The sequence below is a fragment of the Natator depressus genome, chromosome 2, assembly GCF_965152275.1.
Source record: "Natator depressus isolate rNatDep1 chromosome 2, rNatDep2.hap1, whole genome shotgun sequence".
Taxonomy (NCBI): Eukaryota; Metazoa; Chordata; order Testudines; family Cheloniidae; genus Natator; species Natator depressus.
In genome coordinates this window covers 201,105,638-201,126,572 of record NC_134235.1, presented here as the reverse complement: position 1 = coordinate 201,126,572, position 20,935 = coordinate 201,105,638, and the positions used below count along the sequence as shown (strand labels likewise).

At 38.8% G+C, this 20,935-nt stretch overlaps 1 protein-coding gene across 5 annotated transcripts in view; it reads left to right on the top strand.

Moving 5' to 3' along the window:
- The window catches only part of CREB5 (cAMP responsive element binding protein 5), a 348,228-nt gene that overhangs the window by 35,691 nt on the left and 291,602 nt on the right, over positions 1–20,935 (top strand). For 2 of the 5 annotated variants that reach the window (XM_074945730.1, XM_074945729.1), the window contains exon 2: positions 20,630–20,701. The exons of 1 other annotated variant lie outside the window; for it this stretch is intronic. In XM_074945730.1, coding sequence (XP_074801831.1) covers positions 20,648–20,701 — 54 coding nt within the window. In that variant the 5' untranslated portion in view covers positions 20,630–20,647. Of the gene's footprint in view, positions 1–10,303; positions 10,323–20,629; positions 20,702–20,935 lie in introns of those variants that run through there. 2 more of the 5 variants (XM_074945731.1, XM_074945733.1) reach the window with 2 other exon arrangements.

The following is a 20,935-nucleotide window of genomic DNA, read 5'->3' as shown; positions in this document are numbered from 1 at the left end:
CTCTCAAAGCAGGAACCTAGGGTGGAGGAGAGGAAGGGGGGGGGGGAAACCTTGAAAACAAAATGTATTCAAGAAAAAATTTATTGAAAAATGTCAAATAATGAAAAGTAATTTCTTTTCAAAACTTGCAAGACTAGAATAACTTCAAAATTTTCCTTTTTAAATTTTTTGACCAACTCTAATAGACAGAACCTACTAGAGGCATCTGTCACATTTTGCTAACAACATATATGTCTAATACTGCGAGATGTATTATATCCTTTTAAGATTGAAGCCTAAAAAGATAAAATGTAAAAGTGCTTTATAAGTGGTAAGTATTCATTCTAAAAGCAAGGAGAACTGTGAACACTTCTCACAAGGAACTAATCAAAATAAAAGCATCGCTGTAGCTTTAAGTGTATTTCACTCATGGCTTTTCCAGGGCTGTTAGCACATATGTAGTGTTGAATGGGGGTCTCCTAGATTTTCCCAAGATAGCCTTCATTTAAACACAAGAAAGAGAGTGTATTTTAATTTTAATTATTTATTCGTTTTTTTTATCATGAGCAGATAACAGGAAGTGCTCGTGTGTTACATTTCTTTGCTGCCCTCCCCCCCACTTCCCTTCCATGAGAAGTGACTTCTTTCAACCTCCACCTCTCCCCATCCTCAAAGTAACCAACTTCTCAGACCCCAGCTCTGCCAATCTATTAGTAGTTATTAGGGCTGTCAAGCGATTAAAAAATTAATTGTGTGATTAAAAATTAATCATGATTAATCACTCTGTTAATAATAGAATACCATTTATTGAAATATTTTTGGATGTTTTCTTCATTTTCAAATATATTGATTTCAATTAGAATACAGAATACAAAGTTTACAGTGCTCACTTTGTTTTTTATTACAAATATTTGCACTGTAAAAAAGAAACAAAAATTGTATTTTTCAATTCACCTAATACAAGTACTGTAGTGCAATCTCTTTATCATGAAAGTTGAACTTACAAATGTAGAATTATGTACAAAAAATAACTGCACTCAAAAATGAAACAATATAAAACTTTAGAGCCTGCAAGTCCACTCAGTCCTACTTCTTGTTCAACCAATCAAGTTTGTTTACATTTGCAGGAGATAATGCTGCCTGCTTCTTGTTTACAATGTCACGTGAAAGTGAGAACAGGTGTTCGCATGGCGCTGTTGTAGCTGGCATCGCAAGATATTTACGTGCAAGGTGCAGTAAAGATTCATATATCCCTTCATGCTTCAACCACCATTCCAGAGGACATGCTTCCATGCTGATGACAGGTTCTGCTTGCTAATGATCCAAAGCAGTGCAGACTGATGCACATTCATTTTCATCATCTGAGTCAGATGCCACTAACAAAAGGTTGATTTTCTTTTTTGGTGGTTTGGGTTCTGTAGTGTCTGCATTGGACTGTTACACTTTTAAGACTTGTGAAAACACGTTTCACACCTTGTCCCTCTCAGATTTTGGAAGGCACTTCAGATTCTTAAACCTTGGGTTGAGTGCTATAGCTACTTTCAGAAATCTCATATTGGTACTTTCTTTGTGTTTTGTCAAATCTGCAGTGAAAGTGTTCTTACGATGAACAACATGTTCTGGGTCATCATCTGAGATTGCCGTAACACGAAATATATGGCAGAATGCCATAAAACAGAGCTGGAGATATACAATTCTCCCTCAAGGAGTTCAGTCACAAATTTAATTAATGCATTATTTTTTTAACAAGCGTCATCACCATGGAAGTATGTCCTCTGGAATGGTGGCCAAAGCATGAAGGGGCATATGAATGTTTAGCATACGTGGCCCGTAAATTCCTAGGAACGCCAGCTACAATAGTGCCATGCGAACACCTGTTCTCATTTTCAGGTGACATTGTAAATAAGAAGCAGGCCGCAGTATCTCCCGTAAATGTAAACAAACTCATTTGTCTTAGTGATTGGCTGAACAAGAAGCGGGACGGAGTAGACTTGTAGGCGCTAAAGTTTTGCATTGTTCTGTTTTTGAGTGAAGTTATGTAACAAAAAAATCTATATTTGAAAGTTGCACTTGTACGACAACGAGATTGCACTATAGTACTTGTATAAGGTGAATTGAAAAATACTATTTTTTTGTTTATCATTATTAGAGTGCAAATATTTGGAATAAAAATAATATAAAGTGAGCACTTTTTACTTTGTATTCTGTGCTGTAAATTTAAATCAAATATTTGAAAATGTAGAAAAACATCCAAAATATTTAATAAATTTCAATCAGTATTCTATTGTTTAACAGCAATTAAAACTGCAATTAATCGTGATTAATTTTTTAAATTGCGATTAAGTTTTTTTAAGTTAATCGTGTAAGTTAACTGTGATGAATCGACAGGCCTAGTAGTTATTGTTTGTATTGCAGTCGGCCATAGCAGCTACAGTCATAGACCTTGGCCCCATTTTTTTAGGCACTATAACAACACATAACAAGTCCCTAGTCCAAAGAACTTACAGGTTCATATTTACACAGTACCACAAGTGTTCACAGTGCTTTACAAATCACACTTTAGGCATTTGTTTTCAGACATTTTATAATCCAGAACGTGTGGATGAAGTACAGAATTTAAATGATTTGGTAGTGTGTTGATGCGGATAGAGTTCTTTCAGTTAATCAACCATCATTCCAATTACCTGTGTCAGTTTTTCCTCCCATAGGAGCGTTAATGCCTCTGTCTGCTTAGGTTCTGATACAAAGCCCACTGAAGTCATCGGAAAGACTCCAGTTGACTTCAATGAGCTTTTGTTCCGGCCCTTAACCTTGACACTTATGCTTAACTGCCTATATCTGGAACTAAGAGATGTGACATGTGGTGGTTGGTTTTTTAAAAAATTTTATTAGTATGGTGCCATCAAAGCAAACTACACTGAGAGAAAAGGGAGCTGTGCCAATAAAGAAAAATTACATGGTCCCTTCCCCAGATGGCTAACCAACAGAGGGCTTGAGTTGGAACAGTACAGAGCAAACAGAATGAGAGCCAAGTGATCACAGAATGAGGTGGTATTTAGAAGCTTTTTTGAAAAGAGGAAAAGCTGAGCAAGCCCTGTGAAGGTACTAAGTAGGGAGTAGGTTAAAAGAAATAAAGGGAGTGACTGGGAGAGAAGTTTGGGCAGAGTGAGTATAGGGCAGTGTGACTGAGAGTAGGAGATTAGGGTAGAAATGTAGGCAGAAGTGTTAACACTAAGAGCCTTGAAGGAGCAGAGAAGCTTGAACTGTGTGTGAAGGGAGGAGGAAAGCTAGTGGAGAAATTTTAAGAAAAGAAATCCCGCCAGAGTGAGAGTAGAAGGAGATCATCTTAATATTAGTATTTCAGCTGAATTGTAACAGAGAGAAAATGGAGGCGGCTGGAATGGAAGGATCACAGTAATCAGGATGGGATAGAACTGGATCATGAACCCAAAGCCTACCAATAGGTAGAAAGTGCCCTGGGAAAGGGAGATGCATAGTCACATAGGGATAAGGAGGATGAATGCTACTCTGCCCTTTTGATTTGTTCCTTACCTTTCAGGGTGGATAAAAATTGATTTTTTAAAAAATTTAAATTGGATTTTTTATTTTAAATTAAATGAATTTTTGTTTTTAAAAATAAACCTCTTTAAAATAAAAATTAAATTATGACAACCTACATTAAGGCCTAAACTTAGTCTAGCAAAGTCATTTAAATGAAAATAAAAATATGAATATTAAGCCATACATTTGTACTGCTGAAGTTTTAAAGAAAGCCAGATCACTGAACTGGTGGAAGTCTCTGGTTAAGCACCTAGAACCAGAGTTTGTTGAAGTGCTAAACCAGCTTTGGGGATGGATTGATTTAAACCACCAAATAGAAAGTCTTGATTTAGATAATGAATTTTCATAAACTTTTCCATTTGTACTTGTTGTTTTCTAAAGAAAGTTGCATACTTATTGTTTGACATGTTGATTTACAACTATAACTATATACATTCATTTACACCATTATATAATTTAATATTTTCAGATTCTTATTGTACATTTTTAGTATGTTAGAAAATGGTAAATGATAGGTGGAGTCATAAATATTCATAATTTTGAGAACTGAGCCCATCAGAGTGTAGGGAGGGAGAAGCTATAAAACAGGAGTATAAGACCACTTAGGTGAGTTTAGTGGATGATCCTGATAGAAATGATGGTGTCTTCTGGAGTCAGAGGCTGCGTCCCAATGCCTGTGATGACTTTGCCAGTCTCCTGCACCCAAGAGTTCAGTCCCAACCCCTCCCCCCCAGGATCAAGCGCTTAATACAGTACATGACTTATTGTGCCATATTTATAAAGCTTGACTTCAAAAGTTTTAGATATTTTCCTCCTGAGTCTGTCTTTATAAAGAAGAGCAGCCTTTAACTCAAAGTTTTTGACAAACATTCATGGATTCACCATATCTATTTTTATTTAAACGTTTTAAGAGATTATAATAAGTTTAGGTCTTAACACATCTGTATTAAATTTAGATTTCGTTTTAAAGTGGTCTATTTTTAAAAACAAAAGCAACTATAATAACAAAATAAAAAAGCCACTTTAAATATAAAAAACTATTAAAATATATCATTTTTTAAATCTACCTTGCTAGTTTTTGACTGTAGTAACTTCTGCCGGTGCAGAGAAAATATTTTCTTCATTTCAATTTATTCAACTAGTGCAATTCAACAACTACTTCATTTGAAGTTGAGAAACTGATTGGGAGTTGGAAAAGCTGGAGACCTTGTTTTCTTCTTCCAATTTATGAATAAAAACTATGTGTGAAAGGATGAGATTTACTAGTTCTAAAATCGTGAAGGACGTTGTTTCTGGCCACCATCAGTTCAATTCTCTAATTGCAGATAATATTTCCTTTGTTCAGTAAATCAGTTTTAAATGTAAAACATGTTTTGGTAAACTTTTCGTATACATCCACCACACTTAAGATTTTATTTTAACTAATTAATTAAATATTTTGTTGGATTTGACCAATTAAAATGTTTGTTTTTATGCATTTTAATTGAATTCCAGTTTTCATCCAAATAGAGAGTGACTCAGATCACAAATAAAATTAATCATCCAGTAAATAAGAAATGCATCATTCACCATTTTCCAACATAATAAAAATGTAAATATTATTAATCTGAATAAGTGTATGTTAATTGCTAAAATAAAAGTGTATAGATATAGGGTATCCTTCTGATTAGCAGAAAGAAGTACCAAATTGGGTGTAAAGTCTATATTTAGTTTCAAATCAACATGTTTTAATGGTTACCAAAGAGAATCAACTTTTCAGATATTTGCCTAAAGAAAAGTACAAATGCAAAACAAGATTAAAAATGATTATTTCAATCAAGGTTTCTTGCTTGATCTAAATCATGATTAAAATCGGTGATTTAAATTACCTTGATTTTAAACTTATCCACCCTGTTTTCTTTGCCTATGGAATAGCACATGTCATGGAGCACATGCTAGATCACAGTGGAGAGAGCTGTGCCTGCAAGCTGTTGTTGTAAAATCCCCTGGCCTTTTTGGCAGATTTTCTAAGGAATAGTATTTATTACCTATAACCTTAGAGAATGCCATGCATCATGTTTTCTAGCCTTTCCACAAGGAAAGGGAAATATCTTTCGTGTGGTCCTCACAAGAGCCTGATGTGACAATTAACCTTCACTTCCTCAAAAAGAAGCAAACAACCCCCTCTCCCGCAAATAACCCGTTACAAAAAGCCTGCAGAAGATATGAATGTTTACGGTACAATGTTTAGAGGAGCCAGTGTTCAAAAGCTTCCAGTTAATAGCCTGTCAAAGATGTTTGCCTTTGAAATCACTGTTATCAACTGAATGCAAGTATATTCAGATAATTTGACTTAATCTGTGTTTTTTATTTCTAATGACAAAAAAGCATTTATGCTTGGGTCTATACACCCTGACATCAACAGAGATTATACACATTTAAAGAAAATAAAAAACACAGAGAACCCAACCAATCCAGGCAGCCCAATCCTACCAGGATGGTTTTATGGTTAGATATTAAAATGGGCTCAGGAGATATAGGTTCATTTCCTGGTTTTGCCACTGACTTCTTGTGTGACCTTTGGCTGAGATTTTCAGAGGAGCCTAATGAAATGACAGTGCCCAAATATTATTCAAGTGCAATGTAATTTGGGCTAACTGCTCTAGACCTAACTGCTCTAGACTCCTTTTGAAAATCTCTGCCTTAATCTCTTTATGCTTCAGATCCCTGCCCGTAAAATGGGGACAATAACACATTTTGACTTCATAGGGGGCTGTGGAGAAGGAGGGAGATACATGCAGAATTATGTATGGAATATTATATGTACCTCAGTTTATCTGTGTGATATTTATTCTGGGTGAATGCATGGAGTTAAACCAAAGGAGGCTGTTGAGGGGGAACAAGCAGAAAACAAACCTTATCTCCATTGTTATCTCCAGGAAGAATACCAAGGATCCTCAAGAGAACAATGGGTGAACTAGTCTTTGGGAAATACCTACCTACCTGCTGTTTCCAGCCAGGGTAATAGGCCTTTTTTCCCCAAGGCCAGAGCCTAAGATCAAAAGAACACAGCCGTTAAAAGACCCCTGCCTCGAGAGCAAAAGCTCCTGTGGAAGCTGAGTGGGCAGCTGCTCAGTGAGAGGTGCTATGTGGGGAGAGAGGAGAGAGAGAAAATAAGAAACTGCAAGAGGACAGTGTGTCTTTCTCTGCCCAGAGATGGAGGTGGCTGGGCTAAATGGAACTAAGACAGAGAGGGGTATCTGAGGCACCTAAGCTTGCCTGGGCATTGAGGGAATCATAGAATCATAGAACAACAGAGTTAGAAGGGACCTCTGGAGGCCATCTAGTCCAACCCCCTGCTCAAAGCAGGACCAGTCCCCAACTAAATCATCCCAGCCAGGGCTTTGTCAAGTCTGACCTTAAAAACTTCTAAGGAAGGGGATTCCACCACCTCCCTAGGTAACACATTCCAGTGTTTCACCACCCTCCTAGTGAAAAAGTTTTTCCTAATATCCAACCTAAACCTCCCCCACTGCAACTTGAGACCATTACTCCTTGTCCTGTCATCTGCTATCACCGAGAATAGTCTAGATCCATCCTCTTTGGATCCACCTTTCAGGTATTTAAAAGCAGCTATCAAATCCCCCCTCATTCTTCTCTTCCGTAGACTAAACAATCCCAGTTCCCTCAGCCTCTCCTCATAACTCATGTGTTCCAGTCCCCTAATCATTTTTGTTGCCCTTTGCTGGACTCTCTCCAATTTCTCCACATCCTTCTTGTAGTGTGGGGCCCAAAACTGGACACAGTACTCCAGATGAGGCCTCACCAATGTCGAATAGATGGGAACGATCACGTCCCTCGATCTGCTGGCAATGCCCCTACTTATACACCCCAAAATGCCATTGGCCGTTTTGGCAACAAGGGCACACTGTTGGCTTGTATCCAGCTTCTCGTCCACTGTCACCCCTAGGTCCTTCTCTGCAGAACTGCTGCCTAGCCATTCGGTTCCTAGTCTGTAGCGGTGCAAATGATCAGCTTCAGGCAAGGCCCAGGTGTGCAGACCTTTTTCTCTGCTTGCTGTGTATCTTTGGGTGAATGGACAATACGTCTATCTGGAACAAACTGTTCTGAGTCACTTTAATCAGCATTGGTCACAGGCTCCCTGAGAGAAGTTTCTCACAGTTGGGCCTGTCGTGTGAGCATAGTTGTATGTGGAGGCTGCAACTGCAGGGTCTAGTCTCAGAGTGGTAGAACTGTGGGGTTCCACCTAGGGAGAGGTGAAGGTAGCAAAACTTGTCACCTGAAGGGTTCAGTCTTGAGGGAATACAAGAACCATGGACTTCCACTCTAGGAAAAGTGCAAGGGGAGGCTTTTTCACCCAGAAAGAGTGCCCACACAGAGACTGGGGAAAGATCACAAGTACAGCTCTCGCTGAGAGATGTTCTGAAAATCAGTCGGTGTTTGTGAGGCACTCAGATACTACGGTGACTGGGGGGACTGGGGGGATATAATTAAATAGAACCAAACCAACAGTGCAGACAAGTGCTCCCTTATACCTCAGAGATCCATTATTCCCCTGTCTCTGCACGTACCGCAGAAGTACTACATTTAATGAAGTATTCAACAAATGTCACGTGAGAGGGCAGCTGAAACATAACACGTATTTTTGCCATACCGGTACTTTCTGTGTGTCCAGTTAATAAGCTTCAAATCACGTCTGTAAATTCACTGAGCACCTGATTCAAGAATCATAAAGATAGACCCTTAATTTTCTATTGCATCACAATTTCAGGGCCACAAGTCTTTAAAAAGAGCCTCTACCATTTTTCCCTCTCAGTGCCTCCTGTGTGTTTCAGAAAAACATATGTGGGCAATTTGATTAAGTACAATAATAAATTAATAAATAGCATGGGTTTTTCTTCAGTGGTCCTGTCTGTCTTCTTTCCTAGTAGATATAGGGCCCAGTCCAGCAAGATGTGGAGGATCCTAATCAGTGATTTTTCTGGGAGTTGGTGGTGCTTGTTGCACCTCAGGAGGTGCTCAGTACCTAAAATGATCAAGCTTTATTCTCCAGAATCTCTGCTGCACACGTGCTAAACAGAGAAACTAACTAAGCTTGGTAGTAACTGCTACAGATACAAAATGTTTTTCCATTATACCCCCCTGTTATAGATATTATTACTTCAGCAAACATTCACCTTTATCCCTTCCTGGTCTCTGACTCAAATTCCCTTGGAATTTTTGACCATAGTCCCTTCAGTTTTTTTCCCCAGTTGAGAGGAGAGTGAACAAAACTGAACTTTGCTGATTAGTTTTTTTAAATAAAGACTCTGCAAAGAGGTCTGATCTGTTTGGAGCAAGGTGCTCGGTACTTTCTGAAAATGAGGCTCCTTTAAGGTATTTCGGTTTGGGCTCCTAAAAAGTGAGGCACTCAAAATCACTAGTCACTCTTCATAATCTCGACCAAGAATTCTTTCTACAGTTCTGATGGCTGAGGCTTGAAAGCTGTGCAATCACATAAGTACAAGTTACAAATCTGGTTTTTAGAGAGGTTTGAATTTCATCGCTTTACACTTGCAGAGTATAAAAGCTGTTGGCTTTTCGCAGACTGTGAATGTGCAGTCTATGGAGGATTGTCCCCAGTTTGTTTCCTTCTCTTCTGGAAAGCGATGTGTTTTTTTTCTTTATGTGTTGTTTTTAATACTCTTTCTCATAGTAATGGCTTGGGCGTGCCAGAAATTTGTGGCTACTCACTAGCTGGGAAGTAGTTTCATTGTGATGAACTGCCTTCTTAATGGAGGCAATATTCCTTTAGCCACAGTGGCTGCTGTTAAAAATCCATTTGGTAATGTAGCAGTCTTTTCTGAGAAGGATTTCTGAGCAATTTTGTAACTGAGGCATATTTGCAATCTTTAGGGGTGATCAGGGGAGAGAGGGAGGGAAGAAAAATGCCCCTTCGTGCATACACACAGAGGGAAATGCTGCAGCACCAGTAAAGATCTCTTTTCACATCTTCCTGGGCCTGCCAAGTGGATCTGGGTGTTGTTGATGTGACTGGGGGAGCATCTTCCAGGTCTGCTCCTGCGTATGCATTGTGTTCAGCTGCTGGCAAGTGCCATGTAAATGCCTGATTCTTGGGGGCAGATTTTCTTCCATCCACAGTAACCATAGTCTGAGTAGCTGGGTTTGGTGGAGTGGTTATTACACAAGAGTAGAATGACAGGATCCCTCCTGACTTCTCCCAGGTTGCTAAAGTGGAGTTGCTGCTGCATTTGTGCCCCTTTCCTCTGTCCCCCCTTTTTTAATTTGAGGAGGGGAGAAGGGAAGGGAGAGTAATGGCCTATGGATCTGCTTAGTCACAGTAATATCGTGCTCTGGGTGCAGAAGGCCAATATATAAACTGGATAGCAAATCTTTTTAAACGGGTGTAGTATGCTAAAGGTAATTCCAAATGGCAATGATTCGCAGTGGAGAAATGTCCACATGTGATGTACCACAGGAGCGGGAGGATGTGCAGTTCTATTTCAGTTAGTTTATTAATAGATCTAGAGAAGGGCTGTGTCTGTAGAAGGGCACGATTTAGCAATGACACCTAAATTGGCCCTGCCACTAATTTCTGTTGTAAGTTCATTGACTTCAGTTGAGTTAGTCCAGGAGTGCCTGATCCAAAGATCACTGAGGCCATGGACCTGATCCAGCACAGCCCATCAAGATCAATAACAAATTTGGCCCATAGAGATTTTTAGCCATGAGGACAGTCTGGGATCTCTGCGGTCTGGAGGAGAGATGGCTTACTGCGATGTGTAAGTGCCAGAGGGCTTTTGAGACAAAAAAGTCCAATGATTTTAATGCTTTGTAACTTCCATGAGTGTCTCTGTATTTTCAGGTTGCTATATAGTTCAAACAGATCCTTACCCACCCTATGTGAGCCTCTTTTAGAGTCCACCCTGGCCCTCTGTACTCAATAGAAAACTTTCAACTGATTTTCACTTTGAACAGTTAAATTAGTTGTTTAGGAGGCTGTTAAGATGGTTCTGAAACTAAAGGTTTTATTTGAGTGAGACCATTTGGAATGGATAATTGCTCCACTCTGCATTTCTACACATGCGTGCATGAACTTAAAGGGAATAAGTTGACAGAGGCTGCTATGCTGTTATTAGTAAGTTACATTAACAGCATCTTAATATATGTAATGTGTGTCAATGTCCCAGTAGTGTTATATATCTAGTATGTGTTTATATCAAGGCTAGATCTGCCCCTGATTACCAGGGTTGGAATGAACATTTTTAGTTTTTAATGTAATGCTCTGTGGTGCTGAATATTGCCTGATGGGAGTTGAGGATTATCAGTGCTCTCAGAAGACATTCAGCACCTCAAGGAATTGGACCCTATGCTAATATCATTAAACTTACACACTGAGGGTATGTCAACACTGCAGCTAGACCTGTACCCATGGTTGGCCTGTACCAGCTGACTCAGGCTTGCAGGGCTCAGGCAAAAGGGCTGTTTAATTGTGGTGTAAACATTTGGACTCGGACTGGAGCCCAGGCTCTGAGACTTGGGAGGGTCCCAGAGCTTGGGCTGCAGCCTGAGCCAGAACATCTACATTGCAATTAAACGGCCTCTTAGCCGGGGCCCCTTAACCAGAGCCCCTTAGCCCAAGTCAGCTGGCATGGGTCAGTCACAGGTGTCTAATTGCAGTGTAGATATACCCTAAGAGGCTGATTCAAAGCTCATTGAAGTTAATGGGAACCTTTCAATTGCCTTTAGTGGACTTTAGATTAGGTCTTATAATATCTTTGGTCATTTTAGATGGTGTGGGTTTCTCTAAGTTCTTTTAAAAACTATAAAACTAAGTTCCTTTTGGCCCACTGACATGGAAAAATGAATGGTTAAAGGCTGGTGAATGACTTATTAATGGTGCCCTTTTCCTGCACAATAAAAGCATTTATTTGCCTCTTAAGCTTTCAGCTATGAAAGAAAAAAAACATGGTAGAGGTTGGTCTACGTTTGTAGGTGTGTAGGTATACAGTATTGTAAATATAATATGTTACTGTCTGATGGCAGAATTTTTGTTTAGGAGTATTTCATAATAAACCAAAAGGAGAATTTTGGCTGGCAATGTTTTCAAAGTTCACAATAAACTGTTGCTGGCATGAAAGTCAGCTAAACAGGCTCATGTTGTTGTTTCCCCCAGGATGTCTTTCATGCTTTTTTCTCTTCCCATTGGAAATACAATTATTTATTTGCATGCAAGGTAAGTGAATTCTTTTATCTATTTGTGTATCATAAACCAAACAATTAGTATACTGCAGTCACAGTGCACTTAAAAAAACCCAACCCTTCAAAAGTCTTTAGTCAATATTATTATTGGAGGGAAAACTCTTAAGTAACTGTATGCAAACAACAACAATAGGCAGTTGTTTGGTGTTTAATAATAAAAGTTGCTCTGGAAAACAAAAAAAGTGACTTGTAGCACAAGAGCTTCACATGCAGTGAACCCAAGGATAGAAATATGAGGTCAGTCTTTGAAGGGATGGACAATACACTGTGTGCCAACACTGGAAAATCCCAGAAGATTAGTTTATTTGCCAGATGTTATAGGGAGTTCATCACTGACACCCTCTGCTCCATAGTCTTCATCTCACCCCACAGTTGCCTTTCCTGCCCTTTGCAAATTTCCTGTCGATCTCTTCTTCAGAGTGCAACACTCAAGTTCCTCCTTGAAGTTGATGTTTTTGCTTCATAGCAATAGGCAAGTTGTCCTGTTGACTTATGAAGATGATCTGAAGCCTTTCGTGTTTTTCTTTAATACACCCACGATAACTCTCTTGGCATCAGCATATGCATGAAAGAGCCGCTGATGTGAAGTGTAGCAGCTTCTTCCATTCTGGAAGCCTTGCCTGTACTTGTGGGAGATATGGGACTACACCTCACACAGTCCCATTAACTTCAGTGAGGTTGGGTGCTTGATGTATACATTGGGATGGATTTTGTCCCATAGGGTAAAAATCTGCTGGGTCTTTTAATGAATAATCTCAGAATTTAACCCCTTCCCTCTTTTCAGCAATCTGTTTTTGTGCTGCTGTCAATTGCAATCCTCTTGAGAGTACCTCAAGCATTGCTCCTTACTGGGTGATACTGATCAGAATGAATCAAAACCAATACTCAGTATAGGGGAGTCTCAGACCAATGACAGCAGACAAAAAAAAAAAGTTTGAACAGACAGAAATCTGCTCATATATTTCCCCCTTAATTCCTACAGGAGTTTTCTGGTAAATATTGATTTCAACTAATAGAAGTTGTAACTTGTCTATCGGCTTGTGCCCCAAGTAATTATGTCCCAGGGTTAAGGCTTAGTGAAAGAAAAAAATGAAACATATTTCTTTTTAAGATGTCAGCTGGTGATGGTTGTTTCTTAGAAGAAGATTGTTGTCATTGGTTGGTTGTACAGTACAATTTTTTAAAAAATATATAGAACAATTTGAGAGGCAGAGGATGACGATTGTGTAGTGATGAGTTGAGTATGAGATTCTGACTTTGTATGACTGCCCTCAGATATCCAAAAAACACTTTGCTTTACTGTGGACATACTGGGTACTGAGGCTGCCACTTCTAGTGATGTCACTCCCAGAAGAAAGGCCTGGAGTACTTCCAAGAGAGGCAGTCAATCCATTTAGCCAATCTGTGTGTGTGTGTGTGTGTAAAATGATTACCTCACTCCCAGAAGGATTGCTTCCAGCGTTGGAGTAATGTCTCTTTCCTTATAAAGATTCAGTTTGAGTTTTAGAATAGTTTTGTGCTGAGGCAACTTTCATGAACAGTTTATCAGTGCCCCTATTACTTCTTCCTGAACCTTTAACCTCCAATTTTCCTACTTCCTTTGTGATCTATCTCCTATTAGTTAACAAGTAAATGGTCATGTCTTTATAATAATACATCCTTCTTCTGTATATATCTAAAATAATAGGTTACTGCTTATTGTGTGTCCTCACTTGGAATGGCTTCATATTGGTGGTTGGATAATCAAAACACCCATGCTTCTTACAGGCCCTGAGCTCCTGTATCTGGGTTACATAGATGCCATATTTTGTCATGGTTCTGAAATATTCCAAAAACTCAGCGAGCAAAAAGACACAGTGGTGGGAGAAAACCAAAAGTCTAGATAAGTACCCTGAACTTATGTCTGTATTTGGCACTGGTGTGGCTGCTGCTGGAATGCTGTGTCTAGTTTTGGTGCCCACAATTCAAGAAGGATGTTGATAAATTGGAGAGGGTTCAGAGAAGAGCAACAAAAATGATTAATGGTTTAGAAAACATGCCTGATAGTGATAGGTTCAAGGAGCTCAATCTATTTAGTTTAATAAAGAGAAGGTTAAGAGGTGACGTGATTAGTCTATAAATATCTACATGGGGAACAAATGTTTAATAATGGACTCTTCAGTCTAGCAGAGAAAGGTGTAACACAATCTAATGGCTGAAAACTGAAGCTAGAGAAATCCAGACTGGAAATAAGGTGTACATTTTTACCAGTCAGAGTAGTTAAGCATTGGAACAGTTTATCAAGGATGGTGGTGGATTCTCCATCACTGACAATTTTAAAATCAAGATTGGAGGTTTTCCTAATAGAGATGACCTAGGAATTATTTAGGGGGACGTTTGATGAAGAATCTAAGTATCTATGAACTTTTGAAGACTGCCACCAGCCCCTGAGACCAATGTTCCCTCTAATTTTTGACAGGCTGCGTGTGCAAAAAAATTCTTCTGTGCAAATTTTTGACAGGCTGTGTGCTCAAAAAGTTTCTTCTGTGCAAATTTTTGTGTGCGCGGTGCTTCGCCATGTGTGCGGGGTTTCGGATCTGTGTGCACATGCACACAGCTTAGAGGGAACAGTGCCTGAAACCCTCCCATACTCAATCACTGCTCATCTAAACATGGCCTAGTTTCCCCCCTGCCTAATATTATCTTCCTGGGTGGGACGAAACATAGCGGCATGCTATCTCTGTTTGCTGTGACTGGAGGCAGCCAGTAGATCTGCTGCTTCCTATAGCATGTTTTTCCTTTTTCTTCGGGGTGGGGGGTATTACACTTTTCCTCCCCACTCCTCTTTGGAGTTCCCCTGCCTTTGTCCCCTTCCCTGTTTGGGTTTCTCCAATTCTCTTCTTCATCCTCTAAAGCCACAGCATGGACTAAAACTTGAAGAAATGCTAGAGAGGGTGAGACAACATCTGCTTATTTTCATAAGTAGCAGGAACAGTGGCCCCTAGTAGCCAAAAGCATAGGTAGCAGCAAAAATTCTGGTTCTCTTCTATCCCAGTTGACATGGGACAGACAGGTGGACCTGGAACAGACAGGGCAAAAATGCACGACTGCTGTAAAGTGCTGTATGCCCTGCATTATATTTTGTCCAGGATGACAGCAAATGAACTGACTGCACTAAATCTGAAGCATTTAGAAGCCTTTTGTAGTCACAGAAATGGGAATCCTTGCGCACTTCATTTGGAATTCACACTGAAGTATTCAATTGGCCAAACACTTCACAGGTGTCAGTGGCTGAGTGCTATTTGCACACCTTTCCTGCCACACAGAAGATGCATTCTACTGGAGTGGGAGTGTTTTTTTCCCCCCCATATACAAATGTCATATAAATATAATCACAGAAAAACCATGAAAGTACTATTGAGGATTTGAGCTCTTGCAATCTATCACATCAAGATCTACCTGGGGACTCCAGATATAGATTACTTTCCAGCATCCAGAACTGTTTGGGAATGCTTTAATCCTGAAAACAGGGGGTTTCTACTGGAAATGCTGACAGACCCTTCACTGTAGCAGCCCATGTGGCCAGTGCTGTAATAATAAGTCGTGTATGAGGAAAGCATGATGCTAGTGTTAGAAATCAAGCACTTGGGCTGAACAGTCTGTGAGAAGGAAAAACACCATACTCCATATCATTGCAGCGATCCTGAAAATTGGCAGTTGGGTTTATTCAGGCAGGGAGAAATTGGTAACAAAGTTGGTCATTAACCCTGTGCGCACTATATTTCCAAAAATAACAATTTGTAATAGCACTATGAGGATTGGTCACTAGTATTGCCAGCTGGGGCTGTTCTGTCCACTTTAAAATTCTAGATTGTCTGGAGATTGCCTTTTTGTACTGGTGTGGGTTTTTTTCTTTTTCTTTTCAAGGTTTAATCTAATTCCATATTGCATAACCCCCAGCCTCCTCTAGTACTCTGCATTGTGGGCATGACACTGCGAACAATTAGTACCAAATTTAGTGCTTACTATCCTGAGTACTGCCACAGGTCTCCATGGCACCCTTGTGCTGTCATTGTGAAATCCCATTGCCATCCATCTATTAGAGTAGTAAGCACTACGCTCATAAATACTTTCAGGATTGGGTCCTATGCTGGGAACAGCAGTCTGTATCCACCCTATCCTTCTTCACCTGCACCAGCATAAAGTCAGTTATAGGGACTGTTTCCATGAGTATAATTACTCGCCTGAGTAAGTGTCTGTAAATATTGGGCCTTGACCTATCCTCAGTGCAGCACACGATCTATCCTTTTTCATTGTTAATCACAGGGTTGAAAATGTTGCAATGTTCAGTCAGTCTGCGGTTGAAGGCTGAAAAGTCACTTTTAAAATGGTTAAAAAGGTCACACAGCTGCAAATAATAATGGCCCAATGAAAATCAGATTCTGACTGTAGCCCACTTCAAGAATAACACTGAAACAGGAAACAAAGCCTGCTTGGTGCTTTTAGCAGTTAAAGCAATAAGAATACTGCTGATTTATTTATTTATTCATTTATTTATTTTTAAAGTGAGAGAGAAAAGAGAGTAAACTTTCCTGTTGTGAATTTCTTGAAGTGTTTTTCTAATTGTAGAAGTGATGATGCTAAAGCTCTGTGCAGTCTTATTGAGAAGACTTTTAGTCCAACTTAGAAGAGGATGCTGCTGAGAGGAGCTGAAGTTTTGCTTTATTTTGAGGGTGGTTTCTTTTCTTTTGTTTGTTCTATGCGCTTCAGTTTTATTCATTATTCTAAAACATGTTTGCTAGTGCATAATGTAAAACTTGAAAAACAAAGCAAACCCCCTTTTTGACACACAACTTTGTTTCTCCTATGTATAGCATTGGCAGCTGAAGCCCTTGCATGCTTCTGTCCTTCAATCTTTTCATTTGACTACCTCAGCTTCTCCTAGGCAGAATGATATTTCCAGGGAATGGCAGGCTACAACAATATAGCAGATTTCCTCACATATGTATCCTGCCAATAAGACTCTTTACATAGTCACAATAGGGCAATAAATGCTGACAGATGTTGTTAACATCGCTATTAAAATCCAACCCCCTTTTCAGATACATAATGCATTCAAACCCATGTTAATGATATCAGAACTGATCCTGACATATCAATATCACTTTAAGTGCTCACTTATATTAATAATTCCTGTTTGCAGTTCTGTAGCTGCCATATACTGAGGAATTGATAACAACAGAAGCCTGGAATTCAGACCTAAGTAACTTTTTAACCAATCGTTCTGGATTCATTTGATGTTGATTGTATGAATTAATTTGGTGGTGGTGTGGTTGTCACTTGAAATTCTATAGAAAATCCACTGTAAATGTAATTTGAGTTTTAAAGGCATTAAAGGTTAATTTAGATGGAGGTGTTAATATGATTTTTATTAGATGCAGCAGCCCTGGGTGGGTTATTTTCTCATGCATGCTGGTGCACCTGCACACATTTGTAAAACAATTGAATTACATTATGTTGTGATGCACATGCATGAACCTTACACTATGAACCATATGCTATAGGAATATGCAGCTGTCACTATTCTGAACTGGGGGATGTGCGACCTACACCCACATCTTGACAAGGACTTCATATAAGTTGTCCAAAGAACAACTGGAAAAAAATACTGCTATTGAGAGGTGTTGTTTGTTCTTCAGTTTTAATGATATCACACATGCAGATAACTACTCTGCATAGTGTAATTTGACTCTAGAAGTTTGTGGTACTTGATAGCACATTTTTTCGGGGCAAGGTATGTTGGACAATATTCTACAGAGACAAGGTGGGTGAGGTAATATCTTTTATTGGATTTGTCTCTCTCACCCACGGAAGTTGGTCCAATAAAAGATATTACCTCACCCACCTTGTCTCTCTAATGTCCCAGGACCAACACAGCTACAACTACATTTCATATAATATTCTACTGGGCATGTATTTTTTTTCCATACTGAATTATGGATAATTGTAAAAATACATGTGCAACTGATTAATGAGCATTCTACTTTATAATTTTATTTGTTTTGTAGTAATCTTAAAATTCTCTGTGAAGTGTGATTTGCATAGGAGACTTGCAGTTATTTATACATTTATCATAAATAATTAGACAATGAATCTGACATTTTTGAGAGGTGTGGCGAAAAAAGACAAAGAGCAAATTTTCCTGTGGGATACCTGTCTATATTTAGGTGCCTATATCCATATTTAGGTATCTAAATAATATTTACAATTGTTTAATAATCATCTAAGTGACTAATTATGGATTTAGGTATTTAAGTTTTGGCATCCAGCTTTGAAAAATTGGCCTTATATCTTACAAAAATAACATTCGATTAGAGAAGGAAATGCAATAAGAATGGGCGGTAGGATTTTTAAACTCACTTGTACACTTGGGATCAAAATTATTTCACTCTGTTTCCTTTTCACTAAGCATCATCCATTTTTCTCCCGTTGAAAGTGCAGTTAGTTGTCTGTTTACCCTGAGGATGGGGGAAAGGGGTAGCTGGAGTATTTGGTGTTGCTTCAGTTGCAGAAGTAATTGAGATATCAGATAAAGTCTTTCTTTATCCACACATAGTTTTTTCCTGTGAAAAAGTCTTTCTCGAGTTCTATTTAAAAGCACTTTAGAAAAAAGGCAACAGTCCAGGGTCAAAGAAAGGTGGAGTTTTAAAATGAATTTACCAGAGCAATTTTTTTTATCAGCAAGTTTTCTCTATTGCTTCATTGCTTTAAGATGGGACAGTACAAAAATCCTCTGACTCCTTCCGTCTCTTGGTTATTGGGTCAAATCTAAAGGGCCTGTCTACTCACAAACTGGAACTGACATAACTAGAATTGGTTGCAGTTCACATCTGGCAACTTCAGTTATGTCAGTACAAATCTGTATATGGTCACTATTTCTTATTTCAATTTAATTTAAAATTGATTTTAGTTAAATCAAAATAGGGCATTCATAATCTGAAATAGGAATGTCCACACACAGATTTATATCAAAATAACTAAAAGTGTGAATTGCAACCCAGTTTAGTTATTTCTGTTATTTATTTAGTTCCAGTTTATGTGTAGATGTGTCCTAACTCTGGTCTAAAATGTATTAACTTTTGCTGGCCATTCAGTGAAATAAGTTGCTGACCTCAGCCCAGTTTTAGGGCATAGTTGTCCCCCTCACAAAAAGCAAATGGCACTGATTGTCACCTTTATTGGCAGCCTTGGCAGAGAAAGGGCTTAATGGAAATGGCGACTGACTCCTCACTCATAGAAATTGTCTGTCTGGGTTAGGGTTAAAGCACACAGACAGGACATCATGGGGAAGCTCATGCTGCTGTCTGGTATGTGATACCTCACCTGGTAAACAGGAAGTATGTCTTCCTGGCAATCAAACCAGCACCTTTTTAGCAGCACAAAATTCATTTAAAAAAAGAAAAAGATGGGATATGTTAGAAATCCAATCATCTGGAATTTTCACTGCTGTAGTAAATATGATAATGGGGAATAAGTGCTTATAGGTACAGATTAGGGCTGATATTCAAGGTAAGAATGCAAACTGTTTACAGGATATTTACAGTTTTGCAGGATACTCTCAGAACTTCTAAGGAAATAATGCTGCTTTGAAAATTAGCATCTGTACAATTTTGTTGCATCATTATAGATCCCTGTTTATGCTATCATAATGGTAAAGGACACAATCAACTTGAAGTCTGCTCTGTTTTTTCTTAAAAATGGGTTCAAGTAGTTTATGGTTCAACACCTGTCCAGGAGGCCATCTGCCAATTTTGGGGACTTTTATAATCAAATTTTCCTACTTATTAAAATGTCTTTCTCCCCGCTTTGGTTGGGTGAAAGACTCACACAAACAGAGAAAATTACTGGCTAAGCAGGGATAGAGTGAACCTGAATACACTCAAAATGCTGTCCAGTGCAAGCAAACTGAAAAAAGTGTTTTGGTCTCTAATGTAGTTAATTTATTACAATCCTAGATATTACTCTAGAAATAGTAGGTTCAAATGAGTTTGTTGATTGGCCACTTAGAAGAAAAAAAGTCTTTATAAAATAATTTAGTCCCAATCAGTCAGAAGCACTGCTTGAGTACTGACCCAAATTCAGCTGTAATATTGCACACTGAGAGTTGCATACTATATGGAGAGGCAAATGTTTATTTCCTCACTTTTTTTTATTGTTCTTTTCTCATTCTCTAACCCAACAGCTCTCTCCCAAGGTCTGGTCCACAGTTAAAATACTGGACTGCACTGGCTTTTGGGGACATTACAGTTCTGCTCTCTGCTAGATTTCAAGTCTGATGATCCTTAGGATCTGGCAGGACTGCATATATAATACTATGTGCTAAATATTTTACCTAAAACAATTCACTACTCACAATGTAGGCTCTTCAGTTACAAGAATTTCAGTTAGTCTGGTTTAAATGTTGTTCAGTCAGGACCTGAAGGAGGAAAAGTAAAAACCCTTCATTTCAGGATCTTTCTGAGCAGACATGGTCTTATCTAATAATAACACTGAACATGTGTTTTTTTTCCTAGGCAGGATTTCTGTTGTAACAGCCTAATGGCTTTTTTCTTCCTTCAGAGTAAATATATGTCCAGGAAAGAGCAATAAGAACTTAGACTGTAGGGAGCCTGATGAATATTAGTAAGTTAGGACCCTGAAATTATGATGAATTTTTTCTTGTCAATTTAGGGAGTTTGGAAATTAATTTTTTTAACTTTAAAAATGCTTCTATTTTGCATGTTACCTGAAGTTTAGGGTGCATATATTTATGGGTTCCCTTTTTTCCCCCTCACCTTTTAACATGTAGATTTATGAGGAATCAAAGATGAACTTGGAGCAGGAGAGGCCTTTTGTCTGCAGTGCCCCAGGCTGCTCACAGGTGAGTGGAGTCAGCGGCAATATTAACGGAGTCCTCAGCGCTAGCTCTGGCTTGTATAATGCCTCCTGATATATTAACACACGCCTAATAATGATGTTTTCCAAAACCTTCTCTTTTTCCACAAAGATGATATTAGAGAATAATGAAAGCAAAGAAACAGCTATTCACGTGTGTGTCGCTAAATGTTTTTTCAAGCCTTTCTTGCCCCCCAAATATTTTAAGCAACACTGCACA